This window comes from Caenorhabditis elegans, chromosome I (genome assembly GCF_000002985.6).
Source record: "Caenorhabditis elegans chromosome I".
Taxonomy (NCBI): domain Eukaryota; kingdom Metazoa; phylum Nematoda; class Chromadorea; order Rhabditida; family Rhabditidae; genus Caenorhabditis; species Caenorhabditis elegans.
Genome location: NC_003279.8, coordinates 7,207,749 through 7,233,172, shown reverse-complemented (window position 1 = coordinate 7,233,172; position 25,424 = coordinate 7,207,749). Strand labels below are relative to the sequence as shown.

General features: G+C 35.4%; 7 protein-coding genes and 1 non-coding gene across 15 annotated transcripts; 2 read left to right on the top strand and 6 right to left on the bottom strand.

Moving 5' to 3' along the window:
* Positions 1–51: 51 nt before the first annotated feature.
* hasp-1 (non-specific serine/threonine protein kinase) lies at positions 52–3,839 on the top strand. Its single transcript, NM_059642.8, has 11 exons — positions 52–240; positions 289–433; positions 533–701; positions 746–910; positions 959–1,075; positions 1,125–1,268; positions 1,375–1,512; positions 1,668–3,107; positions 3,162–3,264; positions 3,312–3,429; positions 3,474–3,839. Exons 1-11 carry the CDS (start codon positions 53–55, stop codon positions 3,594–3,596), a joined length of 2,850 nt encoding a protein of 949 aa, NP_492043.2. The 5' UTR covers position 52; the 3' UTR covers positions 3,597–3,839.
* On the bottom strand, positions 3,729–5,384 carry C01H6.8. Of its 2 annotated transcripts, NM_001128943.3 has the most exons (5): positions 5,225–5,384; positions 5,107–5,172; positions 4,625–4,822; positions 4,130–4,344; positions 3,729–3,993 (listed from the first exon to the last, which is right to left on the bottom strand). In NM_001128943.3, the coding sequence occupies exons 1-5, from the start codon at positions 5,251–5,253 to the stop codon at positions 3,896–3,898; spliced, it is 606 nt and encodes a 201-aa protein (NP_001122415.1). In that variant the 5' UTR covers positions 5,254–5,384; the 3' UTR covers positions 3,729–3,895. The 2 variants fall into 2 exon arrangements, with proteins under 2 accessions (NP_001122415.1, NP_001122416.1); NM_001128944.5 differs by lacking the exon at positions 4,625–4,822 and having other exon boundaries at positions 3,738–3,993; positions 5,225–5,292.
* Positions 5,385–5,407: 23 nt separating this feature from the next.
* Positions 5,408–8,365, bottom strand: swsn-9 (Bromo domain-containing protein; the record flags this gene model as incomplete). Of its 2 annotated transcripts, NM_001380648.1 has the most annotated exons (8): positions 5,413–5,762; positions 5,815–5,966; positions 6,033–6,140; positions 6,221–6,334; positions 6,386–6,943; positions 7,001–7,202; positions 7,440–7,974; positions 8,282–8,339. In NM_001380648.1, 8 exons carry the CDS (start codon positions 8,337–8,339, stop codon positions 5,741–5,743), a joined length of 1,749 nt encoding a protein of 582 aa, NP_001367154.1. In that variant the 3' UTR covers positions 5,413–5,740. The 2 variants fall into 2 exon arrangements, with proteins under 2 accessions (NP_001366778.1, NP_001367154.1); NM_001380647.3 differs by having other exon boundaries at positions 5,408–5,966; positions 8,282–8,365.
* A 326-nt stretch (positions 8,366–8,691) lies between these two features.
* cnnm-4 (Metal transporter cnnm-4) lies at positions 8,692–10,882 on the bottom strand. Its single transcript, NM_001392521.1, has 9 exons — positions 10,769–10,882; positions 10,434–10,720; positions 10,278–10,390; positions 9,981–10,231; positions 9,816–9,934; positions 9,683–9,771; positions 9,457–9,639; positions 9,296–9,412; positions 8,692–9,250 (listed from the first exon to the last, which is right to left on the bottom strand). The coding sequence occupies exons 1-9, from the start codon at positions 10,798–10,800 to the stop codon at positions 9,038–9,040; spliced, it is 1,404 nt and encodes a 467-aa protein (NP_001379128.1). The 5' UTR covers positions 10,801–10,882; the 3' UTR covers positions 8,692–9,037.
* A 991-nt stretch (positions 10,883–11,873) lies between these two features.
* nhr-23 (Nuclear hormone receptor family member nhr-23) lies at positions 11,874–18,428 on the bottom strand (the record flags this gene model as incomplete). 6 transcript variants are annotated; one of them, NM_001025804.6, is made up of 9 exons in its annotated part: positions 11,945–12,310; positions 12,385–12,666; positions 12,713–13,268; positions 13,313–13,404; positions 13,477–13,597; positions 13,644–13,717; positions 13,764–13,855; positions 13,996–14,387; positions 16,144–16,389. In NM_001025804.6, 9 exons carry the CDS (start codon positions 16,209–16,211, stop codon positions 12,221–12,223), a joined length of 1,767 nt encoding a protein of 588 aa, NP_001020975.1. The 6 variants fall into 6 exon arrangements, with proteins under 6 accessions (NP_001367012.1, NP_001020975.1, NP_001020977.1 ...); NM_001380645.2 differs by lacking the exon at positions 16,144–16,389 and having other exon boundaries at positions 11,874–12,310; NM_001025806.7 differs by lacking the exons at positions 13,996–14,387; positions 16,144–16,389 and adding an exon at positions 18,200–18,428 and having other exon boundaries at positions 12,122–12,310.
* Positions 18,429–20,650: 2,222 nt separating this feature from the next.
* Positions 20,651–22,902, bottom strand: C01H6.4 (Flavin-containing monooxygenase). Its single transcript, NM_059637.7, has 8 exons — positions 22,787–22,902; positions 22,500–22,583; positions 22,362–22,453; positions 21,918–22,092; positions 21,631–21,867; positions 21,385–21,546; positions 21,146–21,257; positions 20,651–21,091 (listed from the first exon to the last, which is right to left on the bottom strand). The coding sequence occupies exons 2-8, from the start codon at positions 22,578–22,580 to the stop codon at positions 20,733–20,735; spliced, it is 1,218 nt and encodes a 405-aa protein (NP_492038.3). The 5' UTR covers positions 22,581–22,583; positions 22,787–22,902; the 3' UTR covers positions 20,651–20,732.
* A 404-nt stretch (positions 22,903–23,306) lies between these two features.
* On the top strand, positions 23,307–25,151 carry C01H6.3 (C2H2-type domain-containing protein). Its single transcript, NM_059636.3, has 4 exons — positions 23,307–23,612; positions 23,666–23,783; positions 24,253–24,333; positions 24,646–25,151. The coding sequence occupies exons 1-4, from the start codon at positions 23,487–23,489 to the stop codon at positions 24,882–24,884; spliced, it is 564 nt and encodes a 187-aa protein (NP_492037.1). The 5' UTR covers positions 23,307–23,486; the 3' UTR covers positions 24,885–25,151.
* C01H6.11 lies at positions 24,251–24,342 on the bottom strand. Its single transcript, NR_050250.1, has one exon. It is a non-coding gene; the product is annotated as an Unclassified non-coding RNA C01H6.11 (non-coding RNA).
* Positions 25,152–25,424: the final 273 nt, after the last annotated feature.

The following is a 25,424-nucleotide window of genomic DNA, read 5'->3' as shown; positions in this document are numbered from 1 at the left end:
TTTTGCGCTACATTATATAACGTTTTAATCAATTTCCACTTTTTTTTGCAGAATGCCTCCTAAACCCCGAATAAAAGTGCCAATATCGCCCGGGAAAAAAGCTCGAAATAATTTTGCCCGACGAAATCGTCAATTGTCAAGCGTAATTATCACAGAATGCCCGATCGACTTTCCTGAATATGAGTTTTCAAAAAATCCGGCGCTGTTTAAGTCGTTTAATGATAATCCAGAGTTCAAACCGTATGTTAAAAATTGTTTTCAAAGTAACAAAATTTAAAATTTCTTCAGAAGCAAAAAGAAGAATAAGCCAAAACCAGTGTTCCCACCATCTCCAAATGTCAGTGATGTCGAAATATCAAGTGATGAGGAAGATGCTGGACAATTTAAAGTGCCTGATGCAGATGCTGATGAAGAAGAAAAAATTAAGAAAATCGTTAGTATTTTGTTTACTCCTTTTAACGTTGTAAACGTGGAGTGAATGCAAAAATAACATTTGAATGTTCGAGTTTTGAAAATAATCTAATTTTTTCAGAAGGAAGCATTTGATTCATTGGATGATGTTTCTCTCGAAGTCTTCAATAATGATGGAATTAGAGTAAAAATAGAAAATGGAAAACATATTATTCACGATAAGCAGCCTGAAGAAGCATGGCGGCCAGGTATTCGAGAATATCACGATGGAAATTTCCCAATGATGAATAGTTAGTCCAGAAAACATCAAAAGGTTTATTAATTATAATTTCAGAGCCAGCAAAGAAAATAGATTTCGCGAAGAAAATGGAACAAAGACAAAAAAAACCAGTTAAGCAGGTTCCAGAGATGAATTCCAAAGCAAACCAAGTTCAGTGTCCAACAAATTATGCATCATTTTGCGGTTCAATTCTAGCAGATCATATGAGACAAAACAAAAGTTAGTCACATTTTTCAACTTGATATTTAGCAATTTTCATTATTTCAGAAGCATCTTTGGCAGCTCCATCATTGTTCAGGGTATTTGGCACACCTCAAAGATCGAAGATGATCGTGCCGGCGAAACATGTCCAGTGTCAGGATGAGCGTCTCGCTATTTATAGCTGTACTTTTGAAAACTGGAAATTATTTTCAAATTCATTAACCTTTTTTAGACACCCCGATTCGTGTGAACAAAACGGCGAAGCAACTAGACGACACGATCGGAAGCATTGTCTTCTCGCCGAAAACTCAGAATGCGAGTACTCCGATTGAAAAGCAGACAGCTGGAAGAAGACCCAAAAGCTTCCCAGTATTTGGTATTTTTTTAAACATTTATATAACTTTGCTATAGATTATGTCTTTCATTTTAAAAAGTCATAGTCAATAGTTACACTGAAAATTAATTTTAAAAAATTGTTTCAGATGTTTCCCTCAATGATTCTTGCGAGAATATCACGAAAAAAGAAGAACAAATCGCACAAAAATCTGCAAATTCTGATCAAAAAGAGACTACCATCAACAATATCCCGATCGAAGAGGAATACAGTGGAAGAGTTCATGGTAATTTCAATATTACTCATTTTCTAATATTTTCTATTTTAAAACTCTATTTAGAATTTTATAAGCCCTAAAAAAGTTTTCCACAGTGCAAAAAAATGTATTCACAATTCTCACAAACCAATTAAATATTTATTCCTAATCCGTTGTCTTTGTAGAATCATCATTGGCTGGAAGTATACAACAACCACAGCAAGATCTTGAAGAAACTGCAATCTCCGAAAATCGTCTCTCACATTCTACACTGAAAACCACGCCAATCGAGTCCCGGAACGAAAGTCACCAAAATTCAAAAATCATGACCCAGCAGGTCTCAGACTCAGAAGATGTTGAAGATGTCACTTTTAACCGAAAAGCTGAAACGTCTGTTACGGAACTATTGCACGAGGAGGATGAGCATGAACGATGCTCAGATCTAAATCTCGAAGAAAGCAAATATTCGAAAAAGCGACAAAGAACAAAGAGCCCGGAGACAATGTGTCAAGGCATGAGCACTGTGATGACGATGCAGGATGATCAAGACGATCTAGAAGCTTTATTCGAAATTGAAAAAGAGAATGAAATAAGAAAAAGAACAACTCTTCAACCCCAACAAAGGCAACGTGACAGAGAATCTCGTGTCTCACGACTTTCAGTAATGTCTGCAGCTTCATCTCGTCACGATTCCATAAATAGTGCCATGGAGGAGATGAGCTTACAACAATTTTTAGAAGACACGATGGGAGAAGAGTTTGGAAAAACTCAATATTCAGAATCTCGTGCAGAATCTAGAAATATTCCTACTGGTATGACGATTCATAATGAAGATCCGTCGATACTCCCATTCTACTTGGAAGATCTAACTTCGGAAATCGATCCATCACCGATGATGCAGCTCCTTCATGTTGTTGGTCAAAAAGAATCAAAAACGTGGGATAGTCTACCGAAGTCGGCTCTCGATGGTCGAAGAGTTAAGAAACTCGGCGAAGGAGCCTACGGTGAAGTCTTCTCAACAATATGGGATGGTAAACCGGTTGCTATCAAAATCGTCCCATTTGAAAAAGATGGATGCAATCGGCAATATTTCGGTGAATATCATTCTGAGGAAATGCAAACATCCGATGTCGTTCTGCCTGAAGTTATCGTAATGAAGGAACTATCGGCTTTGAGAGATGAAGATGCTTGGAATTCTACTCCAAATTTCATCGAAATGATTTCTGCCGAAGTTGTGATGGGGAAGTATCCTAAAGGATTGTTGAGTGCCTGGGATTCATACGACAAATTGAAAGAATCCGAGAATACAAGGCCAGATGTGTATTCTTCAATAGATCAAAACTTTATTCTTTTCGTTTCGGCAAATGGTGGAATCGCACTGGAAGATTTTGTCCTTGAAAGTGAAAATGAACTCTTTTCGATCATTCACCAACTCGTTCTTTCAATGAATGCAGCAGAAGCAGCTCTCGAATTTGAACACAGAGACTTACATCTTGGTAATGTACTGATTGATCGGAATGGCGTGAAAGAGCTTTATTACACTGTTCATGGGCAGAAAGTACCATTAAGTACCCATGGAATTAAAGTCAATATTATTGATTTCACATTGAGCCGAATTTCCAAAGGTTTGTCTATATTCAGAGAAATCGCCAATTTTTGAAAAAAAATTCTAATTTTAGGTGCGACAACTGTCTATTGGGACTTGGAAAACGACCCAGCAATTTTCGAGGGACAAGATGATCCACAATTCGAAGTATATCGAGAAATGAGAAAGAATTGCAAGTGAGTAATATATTCCTTAGGAAATAGAAAAAAATCAAACATTTCAGGAGCAATTGGAAGAAATTTTCGAGGCGAACGAATCTCATGTGGATTGTATACATTGCAAATCGACTGATTGATACAAAAATCTGCCCCAAGGGACTTCTTACCGAGAAACGGAGAATGGTTGGCACGAAATCAAGATAAATAATCGAAAACAACTATTTCAGGAGCTCAAAGTACTGTTTGACCGATTTGCCGAGTTTGGTTCTTGTGGAGAATCGTTGACCAATGAGGAATTCTTCAGCGATTTTTACGAGGGACCGATCGGAATGTCCACGACACGTCAATAATGTGCTCAGAATATGAGTATCAAAAAAATCCGCGGGTCTCAATAATCTAGATCTCGTTTCATATTTCCTGTCAAATATTTATTTTTTGAAATTTTAGTATTTACGATGTCTTTCATTTTCAGTTTAAAAGTGTTTCTAATATATAATTAAATCTTTTTTATTATTTTAAACAAAACCGTGCGATTTTTTAGAAACGTTCAGAAAAGTAAAATTTGAGACAAAAAAATAAATAACTAGTAGAAAGAGAAAGTTCAAGATTTAAAAAAATTGAAAATCCTAGGAATTCTTCTCAGTAACTTTTATTCAGCTTTGACTGCCTTCCTTTTCGGTTTCTTCTCAGAATCCAGAATCTGACGAACTTCTTCATTTGATATTCTCATGCCATCATCATCACTCTCTGAAAATATTATTTTATCAAAGGTTTCAATTTTTTCAATACAAGCATTATTTGAAGCTTGGTTACAGATCTTCGAAATTAGCGTTTTTAAAATAAGTTAATCTGAATTTTAATGATTCAGTAGCCATGCACATACCAGTAACCTCTTCAATAGTTGGTCCATCTCCACCACGGAGAGCTGTAAGCCATCTACGTTGAAATGGTCGAATAAGAAGTGGAAGTAAAAGTACAATAGCTCCCCATAATCCATTGAATAAAAGACGTCCAAATGCGTCACCAGTATACTTACTGAATGTTTCTGACCATGTTCTTGGACTTTCGAATTTTCGAAGATAGTCTTCGTGTTTTTCTCTGAAACAAATTTTTAATTTGAGAGAAAAACTGAAATCCTTCCGGTTTCAAATTGAGGGAATTACAAGAATTGCTTTCTTCAAGAAATCCAGATCACATTCTGCTCAGTTACGAGATTTTGCAATTTTCATCAAACATACGGTACCTGGTCTCGACACGACCGATTTTTCTTATTTGGAATTTTGCAATAATGGGTAACATTACTTGTGTAACCTCATTTTCAGATTGATTTTTCTAATGGCTATTTAAAATTTTCAAAAGTTTGGAAAAATATATTTACAGTAGTCTAGTATGATCATCTTTTGTCGCTTTCAGTTCTTTTTCAATTTCAGCAATTCTTTTTTTGTAATCCAGTTCATTTTCATCTAAATCCTTTTTTTCATTTGCATGTTTCATCATTTCAACTGCTTTTAGAAGGACTTCTTCATGATTTTTCAGTTCTGCCAGATTGGTTATGAATTTATCTTCCAATTCTTTTCTGAAACAACTTTATGAAATCATTACACATTGTGAATGCCTAAGATAAAAAACAATTCTCTAACAATTTGAAATTGTCTGAGATTCAAAAATACCAGGAAGAATAGCCAAAGTTAAAAAAAATTTTACGAAAAAAAATCGAAAAAAATTTTTTGTTATGTATTCCGACATGATTTTTATTTTTGTACGATTTCTGAATTTCGGACTATTTTGGGTAATCAGAAGAAAATCCACAATAACGATCCTCACTAAAAAATAATTTTGATGTCTATCACAGATACAAACCTTCTATGATGATCTTTTTCAAATTTGACATCTGGAGAGCAACTATCAGTGAATGATATGAAAGATCTGAAACCAACTTAGCTTCAAAATTCCAGCACGGATGCATTCCGTAACTTACACAACGGAAATCAATAAGTAAAACTTCATCGAGAAATATGTAGAAGAGACGCAGGAAAGTCTCGTTTCAACGTCTTCCTCGTATCGTCTGATCTTGAGAAAAGAAGAGACATTGTAGACGTAGAGATACAAAGAATAGGAATCCTGTTTGATATAATCTAGACTTCTTGTTGGTTCGAAAACATGTTTGATGGGAACTTTATTTACTCATTGACAGAATTTTGAAAATTTAAAAGTTTGAAACTGAAGGTTAGAAGTTGTTTGCAATCTTTGACGTATTAAAAAATGTCGGAAATTCTTTAGAAATTGAAATTTGACACAAATAAAACAGAGGGAGGAAACATGAGAATAGAGACCATTTTAGGAGTTAATTAATAAATTATGTTACATTGATGATATATTCAATATTATTGGGTAACAAAGAACTCGCTGAACAAATCTCCATCATCCATATCAACACCGATCGCATCGTGAATCATTGTATCGTTTACAAAGGCTTCTGGGGCAGCGTGTGTTGTCATTTGATGAGCCAAATGTTGCTGCAAATTCTCAGCAAGCTTTTGTTCAATTTGTCCTGCGCCTTGTACGGACATGATCATAGGAGGTGGTTGCTGGACAAGACGATGTTCTTGGATATGAGCAAGATCTTTAACTTTTTGTCCAGAGTGATTGAGCTGTTGTTGAACATTCATATGATTCACTTCATTCATGAATTCCGGTATATTGTTCTCAATGTTGCTTTCCTGAAAATCATATTTTTAATTATAACGTTTCAACATTCAAATCTTGCAAATCTTGCAAATCCTTACCACAGCTGGAACTAGAACTTGCTGGCGAATGTCATTCAAAAATCCAGTTTCAATACCCAAGTTGGAGATGGAACTGACGTCATCAATCAAGGAAAGAACAGTTTCATTCTGAAAATACTGTGTATTTATAAACAAAAGTTAGTTTAAAAATATATTTGAGGATAGGAATAAAGTATTTGTACTCGTACCTTGTACTCATCATTATCAACTTCCTCCTTAACTTCTTTCCCTGCATTTTCAAGTTCTTTCATTGTTTTCGAGTGCTCGCCGTCAGTAAGTGTATCCAATAAGCTTCCAATAATCTGAAACAGTCTCTTATTAACTATCTCTTCTTTAAATTTTTTAAAATTTACCTCTGAGAACTCGGGGCAATCTCCAACAAATCGACGCATCGACATTACATCACTTGCATTTGATTTGTCTCCATAAGTTCGCAAAAATAAATCCGTATCTTCTTTGGTCATTGTTGCCCATGTAGAATCATACATTGGTGCAAACGAAGAATATGGACCATAGTTCAAATAATTAACGGGAGCCTGTGAGAAAAGCCGGTGATCTGCCATTTGTATCATTCCAGGAGTTCCTTCTTCGAGTGGTCCAACGATGTCTCCTATGGTGACTCTGCGTGGAGCATTGTTTTCTAATTTCCCATCTTCCGAATCCCCAGCAACAACGTTCAGAACTACAGTCCCGTCTTTCTCTGACAAGAAACCAAGTTTCCCCATTTTTTTGTTTTTCGGATTATTTGCTTCAGGAAGTTTCGCAGATAATCGTTCGCGAACTTTGGGATCCGCAACTTGTAGACAATCTTCAGAAGTCATACCATCCTTGACAACTGCTTTTCGTTTATTCATTGTGCGTTCTTTGGGGACAGGAGCCAGAGGACGAATTCCAACAATTTCAAATGGGATCTGAAAATAATTTTAAAAAAAAATCATAGACAGTTTTTTTCTCCAGTAAAATTCTACCTTATTCGCCATTGGTAAAGAATGAAAAAGAAAGCGAAGATATTGCTCCCCAAAATAATATGCAATAAGATTCGAGAGACGCTTGGCAGCCAAATAGAATACAGTATTTGGTTGATTGTATTGGAATGCGTTTGATACTATTAATTCACAATCTTCTTTCATTGCCGGAAGTGATGCATACTTTCCGTCCTCGATGTTTTCTCTGAAAAATATCAAAATTATTATTTTCAGAAAATTAAAATTTCCTCTAAGGTTCTGTCAAATCAGGCGATAAGTTTTCCGTGGTAAAAGTCAATTTATGATATAAAATTTGTTTTTGAAAAAAGCTGCAACTAAGATTTGAATAAATACTACAATGTATCTTTAAAATATCAAGTTTAAATTCATACCAATTTGAATTTTAAAAAACGGTCGTATGTATTTTTATGCACACACTGACCTGATTGTTTGTAAATCCATCGGAGTTTTAATGATATCACGATAATCTGGTGCCATCGAAGGCGTTACTGGGAATGCAAAATATTGTTCTGGATCTTTCTCGACAAGTTTCCGAAGAATATGATCTTGCATCAATTGTATTGGAAGATATGAGGAGAATGATGGAGCTTTTCGTGGAGGTGGTGGAGTTGGCTCTTTCGGAACTTCTTCTTGCACCTCCGGTTCAACTTCTTTTTCTTTTTCCGCGTCTCTGGCGGCTTTTCTTGCTAGAATTTTCTTCTTCTTTAAATGATAATCAGTTAGTGGTGCACGTTTCTTCTTGCGTCCTCCAGCTCCACCGCCAGGAGTCTTTCGAGAAGGTGTTGTCATTTCATCTCCAGATTCTTCTGATTCATCTTCTTCGCTTTTCTCAGGATCGCTATTGTTATTTTTATAATCTTCTTCTTCTTCTGGTTCCTCTTTTTTCACTCGTTTAGCAGCACGCGCAGAAGTCCTTGGAACAACTGGAGTAGCTGTGGATGGAGTGTTGCCACCGCCTGAATGATTCAAAATAGTTTTTGAAAAATGAATATAACATCGTTCAAAAATACGAGATGTAATTATTGTGCCTGATATCTATTTACCTCTGACTATAAAATTCAGACCCTTGAATCAGCAGAATGAAACGAAATTTATCGCCAATCGATAAGTATTTTGGGAATGTTCATATTCGAAATTGAAAATAATTTTGCTTACTAAATAAATGAGATTCCAAAATCATATGTGTTTAAACATGACAATGTATTTTTTTCGTTTTTTTTAAACAGCGAATAAAATATTTTACATAAAAGATTTAAAACTTACGTGCTCTTCTTGTCGGAGGGATTCCAACCATGGATCTTCTTGATTCTCCTTCAGGCATTCTCTGGTTGTTGACTGGATAATAAACTAAAATCTCCAAAACACAATAAATAGATCAATGAATATGAACGCTCCAGCCAGATGGTCGTTTAAATGGGAGTGCGATAGAGCGCATTTCCTCATTTGAGATACCACCGTTTCCGAGGAAACATGGGAAATAAAAACCGGAAATTCCCACTGGAAGAAATTATATTTTAAGCTATTTTTTCATAGTTAAGATTTTTTCAACCTTATAATTAGTGAAAAATCGTGAGCAAAGGGGAAAAGTGATATTGTGTCCCAGTGTATAAATATTTGCGAGAATAACTATTTTTGGACGATTAAAATAAAGGTAAATGTGATTTATTATGAAAAATGATATTATCGAAAAAATACGATCGCACAAATTTCTCATAATTTATTTTTGATCTACCTGTTGAACTTGACTCCGCCCTCAATCTTGTTGATGTTGTTATTTCGTTGTGGCTGTCTTGTCGAAGGAAGGGGAGGAGCCTAGTCAACAAGGTAGATCAAAAAAAATAAATTATGAGAAATTTGTGCGATCGTATTTTTTCGATAATAGAAAATTAAATATTTGAAATCCCTCGAAGGAATACGTTTCAAAAATACAGAAAGAATAAAAAGCAAGTTTTTAAGACTTTTCGGTTACATGTAACGCTACACTGATACAGGAAAAAAAGAAATTATGAATGTGACGTTTCATTCCTGTCGAGCATCTTTTTCATCAAAAATTTCTCCAAGAATTTCCTCGATACAGTCCTCAAGAGTAACGATTCCACATACTTCATAGATTTCCGTCCCATCTTCTTCCGAATCAACTTCCTTATATCTAACCACAATTGCCATTGGACATCCTTGTTGAAGTTCTGACATGAAGTGCTCGACTGGCATTGTGTCGAGAACAAAACAATGCTATAAATTCAAACTAGGAGATTCATTATCAAAAAACTTTCAAACCTTTCTTCTTTTTTCGAGAACCGATAACATAGTTCCAAGTGTTAAATCTGTGTCTGATCCTCTTCCTTCATCGTCCATCAGGAGCATCATATCCGTGATATTTAAAACTCCACGAATCTGTAATTGATATTTTTTTTTTCCAAATTCCATTTATTAAATACCTTATTCCTGGTTTCCCCTTCATAAACTGGCAGACGTGAATGGCCTTGTTCGTATGCATCCAATAAGAAGCTATGCGTCACTTGTTGGTGTTCACTATACATTCCTACTTTGTCAATCTCTGTCATCACATCACTTGCTAATTTCTCGCGTAGTTTAATTGTTTTTTTCACAACTGACATCATCTTAAAGGAAGGTTGAAAAGTTAAAAAATATATCGAAAATCACCTCATGAAAATTATTTCCATCGGCGGCTTCCTCATCTTCTAGCTCGTCGATTTGTAGAGCATCTAGATCCAACGGAGCACTGTCGTCAGCTGTAAACTTTTCCATTATGTCAGTTGGACGCTTTTTCACTTACCATTCTCCTTGCCCAATATGATATTTAGGAGCATAGCCAGTGGGTAACTGATAGGTGAAGTGATACACATCGTGAAAATGACAAAATATTGTAGACGGCTAGCAATGGCAAGAGCATTTCTGGAACATTACGTTAACAACTGCATATACTGAATTAGGTACTCACTTGGTAAAAATCAGAGACGGTAGGATTTCCGTGAAAATGAGGAGCAATGCGGTTGATATCAATTCGACAAAAATAAACCCTCCGAATCCATAAAACTCGGCGAAATAATTCATGAGAAGTGTGATAGAGATGTTACAGAAACAATTCCCAAAGATTATAGTCACCAGTACAAAATTACTGTTTCTTCGAAGCCGCATTACATCCATAGCTCGTTGTTTCATCAGTTTATCCGAATCACTTTCTTGAATAAGCTAAAAAATGGAATTTTATTTGAAAAATATTTCTTTTCAGAGTTACCTTCAAATCGTTGATGCTGAATGACATTATTGCAAGATTAAGCCCAGAGAATGTTGCAGATAAACCGAGGCAAAGTACTAACAGTGGCATCATAAAGTAGACTCGAGTTTTATCTTAAAAATCCAATTTTTTCAAAAATAAACCAAAAAATCAAACCTTTTCCTTCAGGTATCTCCAACATTCTTGCAATATCTACACTTTTTGGATTTGTACAAAAAAATAAATGTTTCACACCATCACTGGATTGCAGCAAGCTGATTTTAATTTTGTATTCGACAAGAACTCCTGATAGATTTTTCTTGTCGTCATCCAATTCATGTTCTTCAAGAGAATATACATTGTTGTTGCATGTAGAGTCGCTAGATAGAAACGCATTTTTGACATATTGGACATCTTCCCCGTAGAGCTGGATAATATCATGTTCGTTCATTTTGAAAGGCTCGCTGAAAAATGAATAAATTTATGCTAAAAAGGTTTTGAATAGAAGAAACCTGTCATATCTTCCCGCTGCATACAATTCCATAGAATCATTTCCACATTTATTTGCCTTTGTCTCTATCGGTAAATTAATCCATGCCAAATAAGAAAACACATAAATCTGAAATATTTTATTTGATTTATTTGGGGATAGGTACCGTTATAGTATAATAAAATGGTCGAAATATTAAGCTAAATATTATAAATTTAAAAAAAAACCACATTTGGAAATGTGGGAGAAAAAAAAAAACTTTGAATTCCTGAAACTGACACTATTATGTTTGACTAAATATAATTGATAGATCCAGAAATAATCTAAAGCTTAAATTCAATTTCAACTTACGAAAATCATTGATGAAGTACTTCGTAAAAAATTAAAAAATGATATAAATATATGAGTATATTCTATTCTAAAGTGGACAAATTTATGATAACGAGAGCCTCGTGGAAACATAAAGTAGTGTTGGAAATTTAATTAGAACTCACGTCTTAAAACTCACGCGTTGTATCTATTTTTGGAAAATAATCGGAATAAAAAGTAAATATTAATTAGGAACAATTCTACGGAGAATAACCAGAAAAATAAAAATATAAAATTGAGACGTTTTATCACTGAGAAAACCAAAAAAAAAGAGATTATATTTAACAGAGAAAGATGTTGTGGGGCAGGTAGAACCGAGAGGAAAGTGAAATAAATTAAAAAGTCGGTGTATGGAGCTGAATGCATTGATGACAATGAAACATATTTAGGATGTTACATGAAACAATGGAAACACTCAAGCGACCACTACACCATAAACGAGAAAATGGTTGGATCAAATGGGTAAGAAGGCGTAATTAAAGCGCAGACACTGGAATGATACGAGTTTTAAAAGGCAATAAATGGGGAGATATTTAATAAAATAAAAATTAGTGCGCCTAGAAATCCAGATAAATGGAAATTTGTGGTTTTGTACCCGTGTTGATCACGAAAAGAGTATGGGATGGGATGGGGAGAGGCATCAATACCTGAAGAGAAATGATAAGACAAGAGAGAGATTGGTATGGTTTCAGAAATTTTACTGAACATGAAATGCAAGAAAACATGGAACGCAACATGATTGTACATGGTACACGAGGGGGGGGGGGGGGGTGACAAAAGTCATTAATAAATTAGAACAAGTAAGTAAAGAAGATCCGAGTAAATCACTTTAAAAACAGGAAAAGGAGAGAAAGAATGAGGAACTCTCCTGCAACAGACGACTACAATTATTTTTCTATTAATTTTCTGATAAAACATGGAAACGACTGGGGTTTTGGGGGGAATGTCGGGAAAGGAAATCACAGAAGGAAAGAAAATGGTGTCGTTGGGTTCAAACGGCGCTTTGGTCTACTCTTATTGTACAAATAACCGGAGGAAACGAGATTCATGGACGGGGATAGGGAAGGAGAGCATGGATAAAACTATTGATGATATATGGATTCAGTCAAGGCCGATCTGCAGTGAATAGCTCTTTGTAGAGGGCAGGAAGCTTTTCAGATGATGTTGGATCAGACATTCGGAAGTTTTGAAGAGCCTGTAAATAGAAAAATAATAACCTCAAAATTAAGCATTCCAGATTATTTATATCCAAGCTTCAGCAAATAATACCTCTTGATGCAAACGAGCTGTTTGTCTGATTCTTGTCTCAACATCTTGAATTCGGTGAATCGTGTCTTCCATGCATCCAATTCTTGGCATGACACTTTGGTACAACGCGTTCTTCAGTGTTTCTGCAGTGGCAATCGTCGCAGTGTCAAGAATCCCAATTCCATGAGAAGAAGACACTTGCTCCAGAATAAGTCCAGCGGCAAGAAGAGCTAATTCGGATTGATGCGGTTGTAAATGAACAATTTCTTGAAGAGTGTTATTAACTTCAACGATCAATTGCATCTGAAACATTGAGTATGAGCCGATATTACTCTATGAAAATAAATACCTCGGCATCATCTTCGGCAATCAAGCATGCAAATGGAACAGAATACCTTTCACCGCACACTGCCTGCGCGTCTACATTGTAATACATAGCAGCAAAAACGAGTGATAACTCAAAAACGCTTCCCTTCAGCAATTGAATCTGTGTTTCTTGCGGAAGATTCATAAATCCATCAATACTTTTGGCAAACTCAATAATTGCTTGAATAAGCGGATTGAGCTCCCTAGCGAAGAGCTCCCAACCACCAGCTCGACTCAAATGAGGAATACAATCAGGATCCACGTTACAAACTCCATGTTGTGTTGTATAGGAACTGTGCTGCTGATTGAAAGCTCTGATAACGCGAGTGGCAACGTCTTCTTCTGGAACTTGTGGCGATGGGAAGCTTCCTCCAGTGGCTTGATGTGCAACATATTGTGTGCCATTTGTAGATGATGGTGTTGCTCCGTACATGTTCTGTGGCATTGGAGTCGTAGGAGTCGCAGCAACAGCTATAGAATATCCGTTAACAGGTGTTGAAGTTCCAGATGGATAATGACCGTACATACTTTGATCAAAGCTGAAAATGACGTTGCATGACAGAAAAATGTAGGTGATAATTACCAATAACTGGGATGGGATGGTGGAGGGGAATAGTCGCCGTAAATTGCTTGGTATCCAAGACCATTTGCAGCTAATTCTTTATGCATTCGAACCTGAACCTTTAAGGATTGAACAGACAAAAACGATGACATGAATACGAAGTTTAGAATTGGGAATGTAAATACCTCATCTTCTACTTTTTCTCGTTGCTTTTTTGACATTCGTCCAAATTTAACTGCATCCCGTGACATTCCTAACTCAATACACTTTTTGAGACGGCAGTATTGGCATCGATTTCGATTCACTCTGAAAATACGATATTAAATTTCTGTAACATTCCTAACTGAGATACCTATCAACAACACAATTCTTCTGTCTCGGACACTGATAATTGACGATGGATGATTGACTGCGTCGGAAAAAGCCCTGAAAAATGTATAAGAAATAAAGTAATTCTGGTAAAAAGGCATACCTTGCAGCCTTCACATGTGATAACTCCATAGTGAACGCCAGACGACTTGTCACCGCACACTTTACATGGTATTACTTCTATCTGCGCTGATACTGAAAAAGTAAATTTAGAATCTTTAAAAAGTTCAGTTTATCACAATTTTGGAGTGTTTTTTTTCAGAGTTCGGTTCCAAATTCCAAATTTCAAGGGTTTTAAAGGTTAGTAGGACAATGAACAAAAAATACGTGCATACCCAGAAGAGATTTGTTTTCGGGAAGTCCCCGGAAGCTCATATTATCAGGAAGAATTCCGGCCATATCGACTCGATTTGTATCAATAACACATGTCAATCTTTTGGAATTGTTTCCCATTTGAAGATCTCCGCCGCCTATACGAAAATCATCGGGAACTGACTTAAACTCCCGAGCAAAACAAAAATTTGGTTCCGATTTGATCGTATGCGGATGAAACATGCAATTTGAACTCTCGCATCCAGATTCATCATTTTCCTTGCTTTTTGGAGTTTCAATTGAGAGTGATGGTTGAAGAGATGACTTTGCATGAAGAGTTCGTGTTGCATCAGCCAACTTCTGCTCTACAGCTTGCATCGGAAAATTGTGAGCTTGTTGTCGCGATCGAGGCCAGCTGAAGATAAAATCAAGAAAGGCGGACTACAATTTAAGCGAGTAATGATAGGATACGCGGAAAGATTGAACGTCTAGAAACAGTTTGCGAAACGTTTTTTTTTTACGAAATGCCATGCAATCGCAGAGCTTAAGAAACTCACCTATTAGTTACTGGAGGATATAAATTGAAATTAATTGAAATTTCGAAACAAAAACCAGCCGTGGATCTTAACGTGACTTATTATTATTATTTAGGTTTTATCAATAAGATATAATCTAAACATAATAACTAGCTTATAGTTAGGAAAAAAATTCACGCAAAATAAATATTTAAATTCCTGCTGAACATTTTTTTTCATTGTTATTTGCTTTTGGGGGGGGAATTAGCCTTAAAAATTGAATCATTGCATATTTTAGATTAGAATAGTAAGATTTTTTTCGAATTCTAAATTTAAATTTGAGAAAAATGGTTGAAAACAAAATATTTATGTCAAAAATGAATTTAAAAAAAAACGAATATCAGCGAGGCGGACTACGGTAGGCGACATAAAATGAACTAAAGTCCGCAAACACTCTTAGCACACCGTACCTTCTGCGTTTTTAATATTTATAAATATTAAAAACGCAGAAGTTCAAATATTTGAAAAAAAACAAAAAAATTTTGTTTTTGCATTGTTTTGCAAATGGAATTCTTCAAAAGAAATTTGGTGAAACTGGAAATTTTAATGTCTCGCCTAAAACGCAAAAAAAATGGCTCAGCTTTTTGGTATTTTTAAATGAAAAATTTGACGAAAACCCGCCAAGAGAAATATGCTTCGGGAGTTCTTTATGTTTTTGTGCATAAATTTTAATCAGAAAATGTATACGGCAAGAATATAAAATCTATATCAATCTCACTTCGAATAGCATCACTCATTTCTGATTCAGATAAAAATCTCGTCGTCCCCAACTCTTTTATTATATCGGCTCGATTTTCAACCTCGTTTCCTAGGACCACAATTATCAGGTCTTATATATTCGCAACATATTTCATATTTCCTCATCATACCGCTCATCCTTCATTTCCTGCCTATTCTCAACTTTATCCCCATCTCACCGCTCCTCTCATAACAATTACAGTGTTTTGAAAGAATGAAGAGACGGTGACGATGGAGGATATGGGAATACTGAGAAACAAGGTAGGAAATGAAGAAGACGTAGGAATAAGAAGATGAAGAAGACAATTGTGTGTACGTCTCCGCGCTATTTCTTCATCTCGAGAAGTGACCTCGGTACCTGTGCACGGTGTGTTGCGCGCGAACGGTACGGTATGCCTCCCGCCAGGAGGTGACAGGACCCCGCGTCGTCGACGTCGTCGCGCTGTGTGAGGCAGGATATAGACGACGTGGTTTGCGATGATGGTGGTGGCGGCAGCGGCAGCGACGACGACGACGGGAGGTTGCAATTTCGTAAATTGTACTTTCCGCTGATCATGCGAAACGACAAAAGAGAGACGGAGACGTATACACAGCAAGTACGTGATGGTACCGCCGCGGAAAACTGGGAAAAGTGAATTTGATGGCAAAAACGGTGAAGAACACCCGAAATCTGGTTAAAAATATGTGCAAAATTTCAGAAACTTTCAGCCATCTTAGATAGTCTTCGAAACTTCCATTTTGAATTGAAACATCCCTACAGTATGCTAGAACATTACGGATTGCTTCAAATGTCTAGAGTTAGATCAAAAGATTTCAGGACACCCGCCGAGGTGCCACGTAAACAGAAAAACAACTCACTACACGAACGATGACATTTCGAGAACTGAAGTGAGGTGCCGATTTGGGCCAGTGACCTTACAGGCCATGCCATGCGCTCTGATGTGCCTTGACCCCTGATCTTCTTAAAAACCTTTTTTCAAGATTTTCGAAATGAGTGAAAATGGTTTTGATGTTGTTTGGCTAAACTCTCGAAATGACCATTGAAATGTTGCATTGAAGACCATCGAAGCGAGAACATGCACCTGGTACCGACAGTGACCACCTAATGGTAGAGAATACCGGTTTTCGGTGACACGCGGCTGGACGGGAAAAGGTGTCCCTTACCCCCACTCTCATTAGTCACTGATAAAGTACATTGTGTGAGATAATTAGAATGTAATTTCAAGTAAAAAAAACCAAAAAGCTGTGCTTTAAGATTTTTGCAATTTAATAGTAAGTGTAAACTTAAAAAGGGGAATAAAGAAAACTGAATTCAAGGTCAAGATGTGAGACGAACTTAATTGGGAATAATAACTCGATGAGGAGATGAGATACCATTAATACTTATTATAACTGCCGCACTGGTACTGACTCGTGCGGGCCATAAAGACTGTCCGTATTGAGTTGAAGTTATGACCAATAAGGAAAAATTTAGTAAGGGGGAGAAAATTATTTTTAGTGCTCCTTACATAATAAATTTAGATGTATAAAATAAATAGTGAAAGTAAATATCTAGAAGTAAAGCGAGAAAGAGGGAGAGAAAATCAGAGATCTTTTTGAGATACTGATCTTAATCTACAAAAGAGGGAATGTGGTTTCGGAAAAGAACAGAACACGACCACAAATAAGAAAAAAACCATTCGATAAGTATTTTTAATATCCTGCACAGTTTCAAGATGTTGAGTTATAACAAAATAATAGTACAATTCAAATATCAAAATATACCATAACTGAAAAGTGTAACTTTTGCAAAATAGACACAGTAATAAAATTGAAATTTTCAAATCAGTATTAATCCGACAGAAAATGGGAAAACGAATCTTCTCATAAATGAAAAAGGGCGCACGAAAATCTGAAGCATGGTTTTTGTGCTCCATTTACTGGGTACGACTATTTATTTGGTACTGGGTGCAAAATAGATACCGTACTATAATTGAGCCACATTGTTCATATCCTTTTTAGCTTATATCTCATTTTGTTTCATCGAAAAGTTATCAATTCACAAATTGCTTCGTAGTTGACTGTGTTTTGATATTTGTAAAATTAGTCCAGATATAAATTGACAAAGTAGAGTAATGGATTTCAGTACTGTGAGACTTTTTAAACTAGAAGTTTCAAGTGTCAAAGGAGGAACCGGGAATTGTTTATAAATAAAACTACAGTATAAATAGGAATCACATAATAAATAACTCAGTATAATACCAGAAAGGAAAAGCAAATAAGTTTAAGTTGCGCTAAAGAAAAGAAAAATACGGTGATGGTAAAAATAATTTAAAGTCCAAAAAAAAACAATTATAAGCGTATAAGATACTGTAAAACTGAAACATAATCAAAATCCACACAAAGAAGCCAAAAACGAACTACGACATCATTTCAAAGTGTTGAAATGTCGATTCTTTCTTCAATTTTGGGCTGTTCCCTCCTTCACAATTCATCTTTTCAAAAGGGCATTTTGAAGAGTATTACGGTAGAGGAAGGTGGTGGTCTCTATCTCGTCCAACTATGGGGCAATGGCAGAGTGACCGTGAAATATAGGCATTTTTGATCAATTTGATAGACTTGATAACAGTGGAACGTGCATAACATAGATGGTAAACATTGGTTAGACAACACAAACACATTTTGAAACCTTTCAATTGGAATCTGGAACCTAGAACCTGGATCATGGATCTTGAAACGAACTACTGAATTAATTGTTGTCCTATCGGCAAAAATGAATCTTTTTTGGGTTAGCCATGGCCGAAAACGGGGTGACCGGGTTAGCGGGTCCGGTCGCCGGGCCATGCCCTTCCCCGTTTTTTTGCATCTCTTTCTCTCTCCTTCCACCAACATCTTCGAGAGAAGAAGAAGATGAAGAAGACGTGAGATGACCTACCTCGCATGTCGTCGTCCGAACGCAAGTGACCCGGCCGGTCAGTAGCCGTCGCCGGTAGGGATGCGTCGATCCGGTGTGTCTGCGCATCACAACACTCTCGTCCCCACCCATCCCCTCTATCTCTCCGTTCTCTCGATCACGGCGGCGCCCTCCCAGATCGCATCGTCGCCGCACAAAAACGGTGAAGAAGTTTTGGAGATGAAGAAGATGTGGTGGCGAACGATGGAATAACTCTGTCGGGATGACTCGAAAATACCAAAAACCCGACCGATCACTAATCAGTCAAGACGCTTCCCCTGTTTTCACCCCGTCGAGAAAGCCGACAACGCCTTACTCGTTTTGCAACCGGGAAGATTACGGTAGCGGTAGTGATTAGAAAGTTTTCTTCTAATATAGTTGATGAAAGCTTCTGTAAAGTAAAGCTATTCAACTCTACTACATATAAAGATTTTGTATAACTTACCGTATTTTCCAGTGCTCCTTACTTGCACATCATTGCTATACTTTGACGGCTTATACTTCTGTTGTAATAAATTTTATCAAAAATCTTCAACAATCAAAACATATTTAAAAAAACTTTGTACGTATTATGCCAGTTGAAAATTTTTAGATAAAACTAAAATCAACCGAGATAAAAACTGTCAAAATAGAGCAAGGCGGTGCAAATCTTAAAAAGAAAATGCAATATGCAAAACATAAATACCATTTCGGATGTTGTGCATTGAATTGAATAAACTGGTTAAGAGATCAATTAATTTCATCTTTACAAACCAAAACTATCTAGAGCTTGCTCTCATCATCCAATAAACATACAACTTTATTTGAAACTCGAGATTATGTCTGGTGAAATTTTAAAATTTTTTTCACAAAAAACAGAATCTTCAAAAACAATCCCGAAATCCAAATTATAATAGTTCAAAAGGAGAAAAAGCAATTCATTTAATTTGACATGCAGATGGTCCCGTCCATTGCCATTTCTTCCGTTTCATTTCATAGGATTACTGTAATTGTAGATGGCATACACTACTAACACAACACAAAACACCTGCGTTCTCCTACTTCTCTTCATCTTCTTCGATGTTCATCGATCCATCCCTCAGATAACAATCTATTTTCACACCACTGACCCTCAGTGGCGTTTTCGGGAATCTTTTCGGAATGACAATCTGTCATATGACACAAGCTTCTCGCGATTTTGTTTCGAAATTAAGCTTTCATGATGTCATCCGATTCTTTTCCGAGAAATAGATGGACAACAGGAAGAAGTTGATGATTATGAAGACATTTTCCGTAAAAGTTTCGCGCAAAGTTCATCCGCGGCTTACCGCATCCACTTCATTCTTTCAATAGCCACCTCTTCTTCCCGATTATCGGGAAGACCTTGGTGCCATGCTCGGATAAACAAGAGAGTGGCTGGGCGAGAAGAAGTAAGAAGTATAGGCAAATTCTCGAATCGGGAATGACCTTCAAGACAGATATATTGTAACGATTTGCGCGCCTCTTCTTCCCAAACACAAACTGCCTATTCGATTGGCTACAACTGAAAGAAAATCTCGAAGAAGAATCTTTCAAAATCCCCCTTCTACATATCGAAGGATCTGCTCACTTAAAGAGATTAACCGATGGATCTCTTTCATACACAACCCTTCGTTCGCCTAATAAAATTCTAACTATAAGATTTAGATATGTAGATTGCTTAGTGTTAGGAAACTATACGCATAAAACAGTAGCTCTAAATAAAACAGGGACGAATTTATGTTTTTTGCACGAGCAGGCGAAATGATCTAGAAAATGATGTACTGATACTTAGCTCGATCTAAGTTACGACCATCATCTACACAAAAGCACACATTGAAGAAAAATATAAAAGTTCGAAATTATTAATATTCATGAGAACATGTGTTTGATTGAACGTGAATCAGAGAAAAATCTAAAATTTAATTTGAAACTTCTGAAATATTGTTCAGCTACCGTTTATCGTAATTAGGGTTGTCATGGGGCGCCCCCTGATTTTTATACCGTTATTGGAAAATGAGTTCTGACATCGAGAATCGATTGAAGGTTTTACTATTACTCCGATTCAGTTTTGGTGCTTCAGTTTCCGGCTAGAGGGACGCCGGAATCAGCTTCCGAACGTTGAGAGGAACAAGAAGGGACATCCCCCATAACAGCCCTATAAGAACAAATTTTTAAAAAAACGCTATTTAAAAAATAACAAAAAATCTCATAAATTTTCATATCTAAGATTCTGTGAGCGCGAAAAACAAAATAATATAAACACTGTTTCATTTATCTTCCCAACAATGGGCTCAAAAACGTCGCCTCAAATAGTTTCTTAAAAAACTATATGAATTCTCCAATTCACCTAAATAGGATATGCGAATCTAATTATCCATGCTACATCGTCGTTAAAGTCCACTCTGATTGTGAGAAGCTTCAAGAAATCAAATACTTTCCCAATCCTGCATAATTTTGATTTTAAAAATAATAAAAAATTAATTCAAGTCTAAACAACAATTTCAAAGCATATTAACTATATATCAACAACTTTGAAATCCGATGAATCCGTTGTCAATTCAAAATTAACCATTTTGTATCCAATCACATTTTTCTTCCTCTCAGTCATAATATAGCCATATAACTTTTTAATTGTTTCCATATAATTCCATTCTTCAAATCCTCCCATTTTTGCCAATTTTTTCATATACTCCCATTGTTCTTCTATTATAACATGAAATGATGCGGGATTCAGAAGACCTTGAAGACGTGCATCTTCAAAATTCCGAATCTCAACATCATCCGACGGCAGTTTTCCCTTTCCGGCGATCAGTGAGAGCGCGTATTTAACTTGCACTTCGAACAACGGAAAGGTAATTGTTCCGAGAGGAAGGCCTGCAATAACATGTGAACTATGAATGAAAAGATACGATTTCCCAATTTACTTACCAATGAAGAATAGTGTTGTTGGATAATCAACATGGCAAAGATGTTCATAAAGTGGAGATACCATACGATCATTATATTTCAATTGAATTAGTGAAGAGTCCAGAAATGGAAACTGAAAGTATCACGAGTTCTCCCAGAAAAAAAGAGAACAATTTATAAAATTTCTAATGATTATCTGAAATATTTTCATAATGCACACCAGGTTAACTATTTTCTTACGCCGGTTTAAACATTTTTACCTTGAAAACATATCCGGTGCAAACAATTATGACATCAGCAGGAACATGATCTCCTTCATCAGTAACTACGCCATGTTCATCCACGCTTTTTACGTTGGTTGCCATTTGTTGAACTGATTCTGGAAGCACCGGATATGTCGCCTTTTTGCTTATTAGTGTTACCTGCAAACAGTTATTATGGGGTTTAAAAATTGAAGTCTGTATTTTTAGAAAAACTTCAGAATTTTCAAAGTTTTCGAGATTTACATGATTTGCAGTTTGAGCAATTTGTAGTGTGATGTCAATTCCAGATGGTCCTGCACCCACAATGACCACATTCTTTCCAGTATAATGTTCTGCTCTTCTATAGTCATGACTATGAATAAGTTTTCCTTTGAAATATGAGTTCTGATATGGATTTAATGGTTCAAAGAAATGTCCATTGCACACGAAAACGACATCGTAAAAACGAGTGATAGTTTCGGAGTTTGATTCGATTAACACCTGAAAACTCATAATTCTATGAAGAATTTAATTGTAGTTTTATTATTCACCTTCCACAAATCATTTTCACGCTTTACTTCGTTTACGGTGGATGAGAATTGAATTGGAAAATCTTTAGAAAACTCATTCAAATACTCAAGTACATGCTCGTGGCTCATGAAAGATGGGAGTTCATCTCGAAATGGTTCATCCTGGAACAACATGGCTTCTTTTGGTAGATTCGTTCTGAATTTTTCAAACATTTTTAAAATTTTATAAACATGACTTCTAACATATTCTTTTCCCTTTTTAGAATTTTTATCATATTTTGTTGATATACTGATATACTGTTGGAATTTGTCTTTTTTCTGTTTTCGGTTGTTACTAATTAATCAACTATAGGAAAATTTTCTTGTTTTTGTGATATTTTTGAGACAAAAATTTTTTGTTTATTTTAAACAGTCTGTCTAAAGTGAGAAAATCACCAAGAATGAAAATAATCCCAAACCACATACTTCATAACTTTATATAAACTTGAATGACACCCAGTCTTTTCTGAATAAACCCATGTTCCTCCAACTTGATCAGTTTGCTCAAATATATCAACCTAAATTAATTTATAATTCACAGATTATGTTCCAAAAAGTTCTAACCTGATAACCTTGTTTAATAGCATGTTTTGCAGATACTAATCCCGCTGCTCCAGCACCAATAATACATATTTTCTTGTGCATTTTCTATGAAAAAGGAAAATAAGAAAGGTATAGAATAAAAAGAAGTGAGTGATGAAATGGCTGATTGCTTATCAGTATGATCTGTCGTGGATGACAAAATACAGACAAGTAATCAGAGAAAAAGGGGAAAGCTATAAAAATAAATTAATTGCAAAGTAACTACAAAAATTGAAACTTTGAGAATTTTCGAAATTAACCAAAATTACCTCATTGCATAAATGGATAGTTGGTAAAATGGCAACTCAATATTTGGTTTGAATATTTAGAAAATTTTTTAATGAATAGGTGTTCAAGTTAGTGAAACCAGTTAAAACTGGCAATTTAGACGTTATCTAAATTTCGCATTTTTTCAGAAACTCTGGAAGTCATAAAAATCTTTTGTGATATTTTCAAAAGGTCTATTCGAGTAATATAATACGACATTGTCATATTTTATGACTTTACTTGTTTTCAAAACGATTCCCAAACTCATGTTTGCACTTTTACCGTGATCTTTGAACATCATCATCACGAATGACTAAAAATTATATGTTTTGCAAAGTTTTCTGAGAATATGAATTTCTAAATTCCAGTTGATCAATTGAAAACTTCAATGTTTAACCAATATCTGACGTATGCAGTTTCTATTCTAATTACTTATTCTTTCTTCACTCTAATCTCATATCACACATTTTGTCTATGTCTCTCAATCTTTTCTAACTTCCCTATTCTCATAGTAACAGCTTCATTGAAGTGGCTTGGCTCAACGGAGTCAACGCCTTCTGTGTCTAACCCTCACACTCTCTTACGCGTTTCCCCCATTGAACATCCTTTTCTTCTCTCATTCACTCGAAAATTCATGGAAAATTAGACTCTTCTTTTTACACCCTTTTTTGACTTTTCATTTCATTTTTGCCTGGTCAAACCATGCCTACATTCCTAGAATGCCCACACTGTCAACGTCTATATTCAAAACATTCGTTGCTTATTCATGAGAAGAATTGTATTGAGTCAATGCACAAAATCTTAGAGCAAGAAAAGCTTAAAATGCAGGTGGAGTTTTTCAGTTAATTAATTTCCTTCAGAGAACTTGTTTTTGATTTCAGAATAATCAAAAAAGAGGTAGATCAAAGTCTGGTAGACGAAAAAAAATTCGACCCGCGGAAATGACAACTACGGAGAGACCTCGAACACGATCATTATCAAGATATAATCATGAAAATAGTAAGTTTTCAGTTTATTACTATTGCGTGCAATACAATTATTCGGTTATACATTTCGTGAAAGAATTTTTATTCAACCCAAAAAATCTGAAACCAGTGTATAATCAATATGACTTAAAAGTCTAAAATACAGTGAAAGTTCAATTGAAAAAATTAAAAAAAAAAAAAAGATTTTGAAACTACAAACGTTTTTTTCGAAAGGAAACGTATGGCCGATAATATATTTTTAAAAACAAGTTACAGTGTAGAAACTTTTGTTAGAAAATATAAAAACAACGATAAATTTCGATTTCTAATTATTTGAAACTAAACTTGTGAGCATTAAACTATAAAAACTCGACACTCTCTGTTCCTGTTCACTCCCTTCTCTTCAATTTCCGTTTCTCATTTTTCAACGCAGTCACCCATCATCTCACCTCAATTTAGAAGTGCCCCTGTTCGTAAATAACCTTCATTCTTATTTTCTTCAGACGGACTTCGAATTTGTTTTGTTTGCGGAGAGCAATACGACGACCAAGTCATCGAAGAGCACAAGGAAAAGTGTTATGGAGGTGAGTTTGAAAATTGAGAAAACGAAGGGAAAAATGAAGAGCAACGATGAGGAAATTGGAAAAAAAAAATGAAGAAATGAGAAAGAGATGGACCAAAAAGAAAGAATGACATGTAGCACTTGATAAATATTGTGCAACTGTAACAAAGTGTGAAGACATACTTTCAAGATGAGAATAATCAAAAGATCAACTCGAGTCCCTAAAATCAATTTCGGTTTACTGAAAATCATCGAAAAAAAAAGTCTGCTCAAAAAATTTCTAGCAAAGTCCAAATGAAATTTGAGAAAAACGTTAATTTTTATTTTGTTTCAGATTGGTCAATATTGTCAAAATCTCTATCCGTACGATTTCACATTCATCAACCAAAAACCCTAAATACTCCAAGTATAGATGGAACAATTGATGTTGCTCGAGAAAATATGAGAGCTGTTCAGAGTTCACATAACTGCCAAATTGTTAGATGCCGGTTTTGTAATGCTCGAATTTCTTTGCAACACGCACAATCACATCAGTGTGTTCGATTTGAACCGACTATTGAATTTTATTGTTAGATAATATTATCAAATCAAAAATTTTTTATATTATCATATTCCATCCGGAAAGAGAATTCGCCAATTTTTTTTTGATAACTTTGGATGTTTTTTATCGATAGTATTGCAGAAAAAAGTTTATATTCAAATTTTTGTGCCAAAAGGAATTGTTGCAATAATCGTTGACGAACATGTAATTCTGTCTTTGAAACACTTAAAACAAATTATTGAATGTTTTAAGTGCTATCTTTTCATAAAACCTAAAATAAAAAATTATGAATTAGAAATTGGTTTTTTTTAAACAAAACACCAAACCTCAAATCTGCTGACGGCACACAAAATGTTATATTTATGGGAAAAAGTGTTTAGATTTTTGGAGGTTTTCTATACATGTTCAGAAAGAAATTATAGTTTACGCCCAAAACTGAAAATGTCAGTTTTTGTGAAATAAAAATATGACAGAATAACAGAACTTCGAAAATTATTAAATGTTTTCAAAAAGCTTCCCTGATTTTCGCAATCAGGAACAAAATTCCAGTCTAAAAGTTTGAAATATAAATA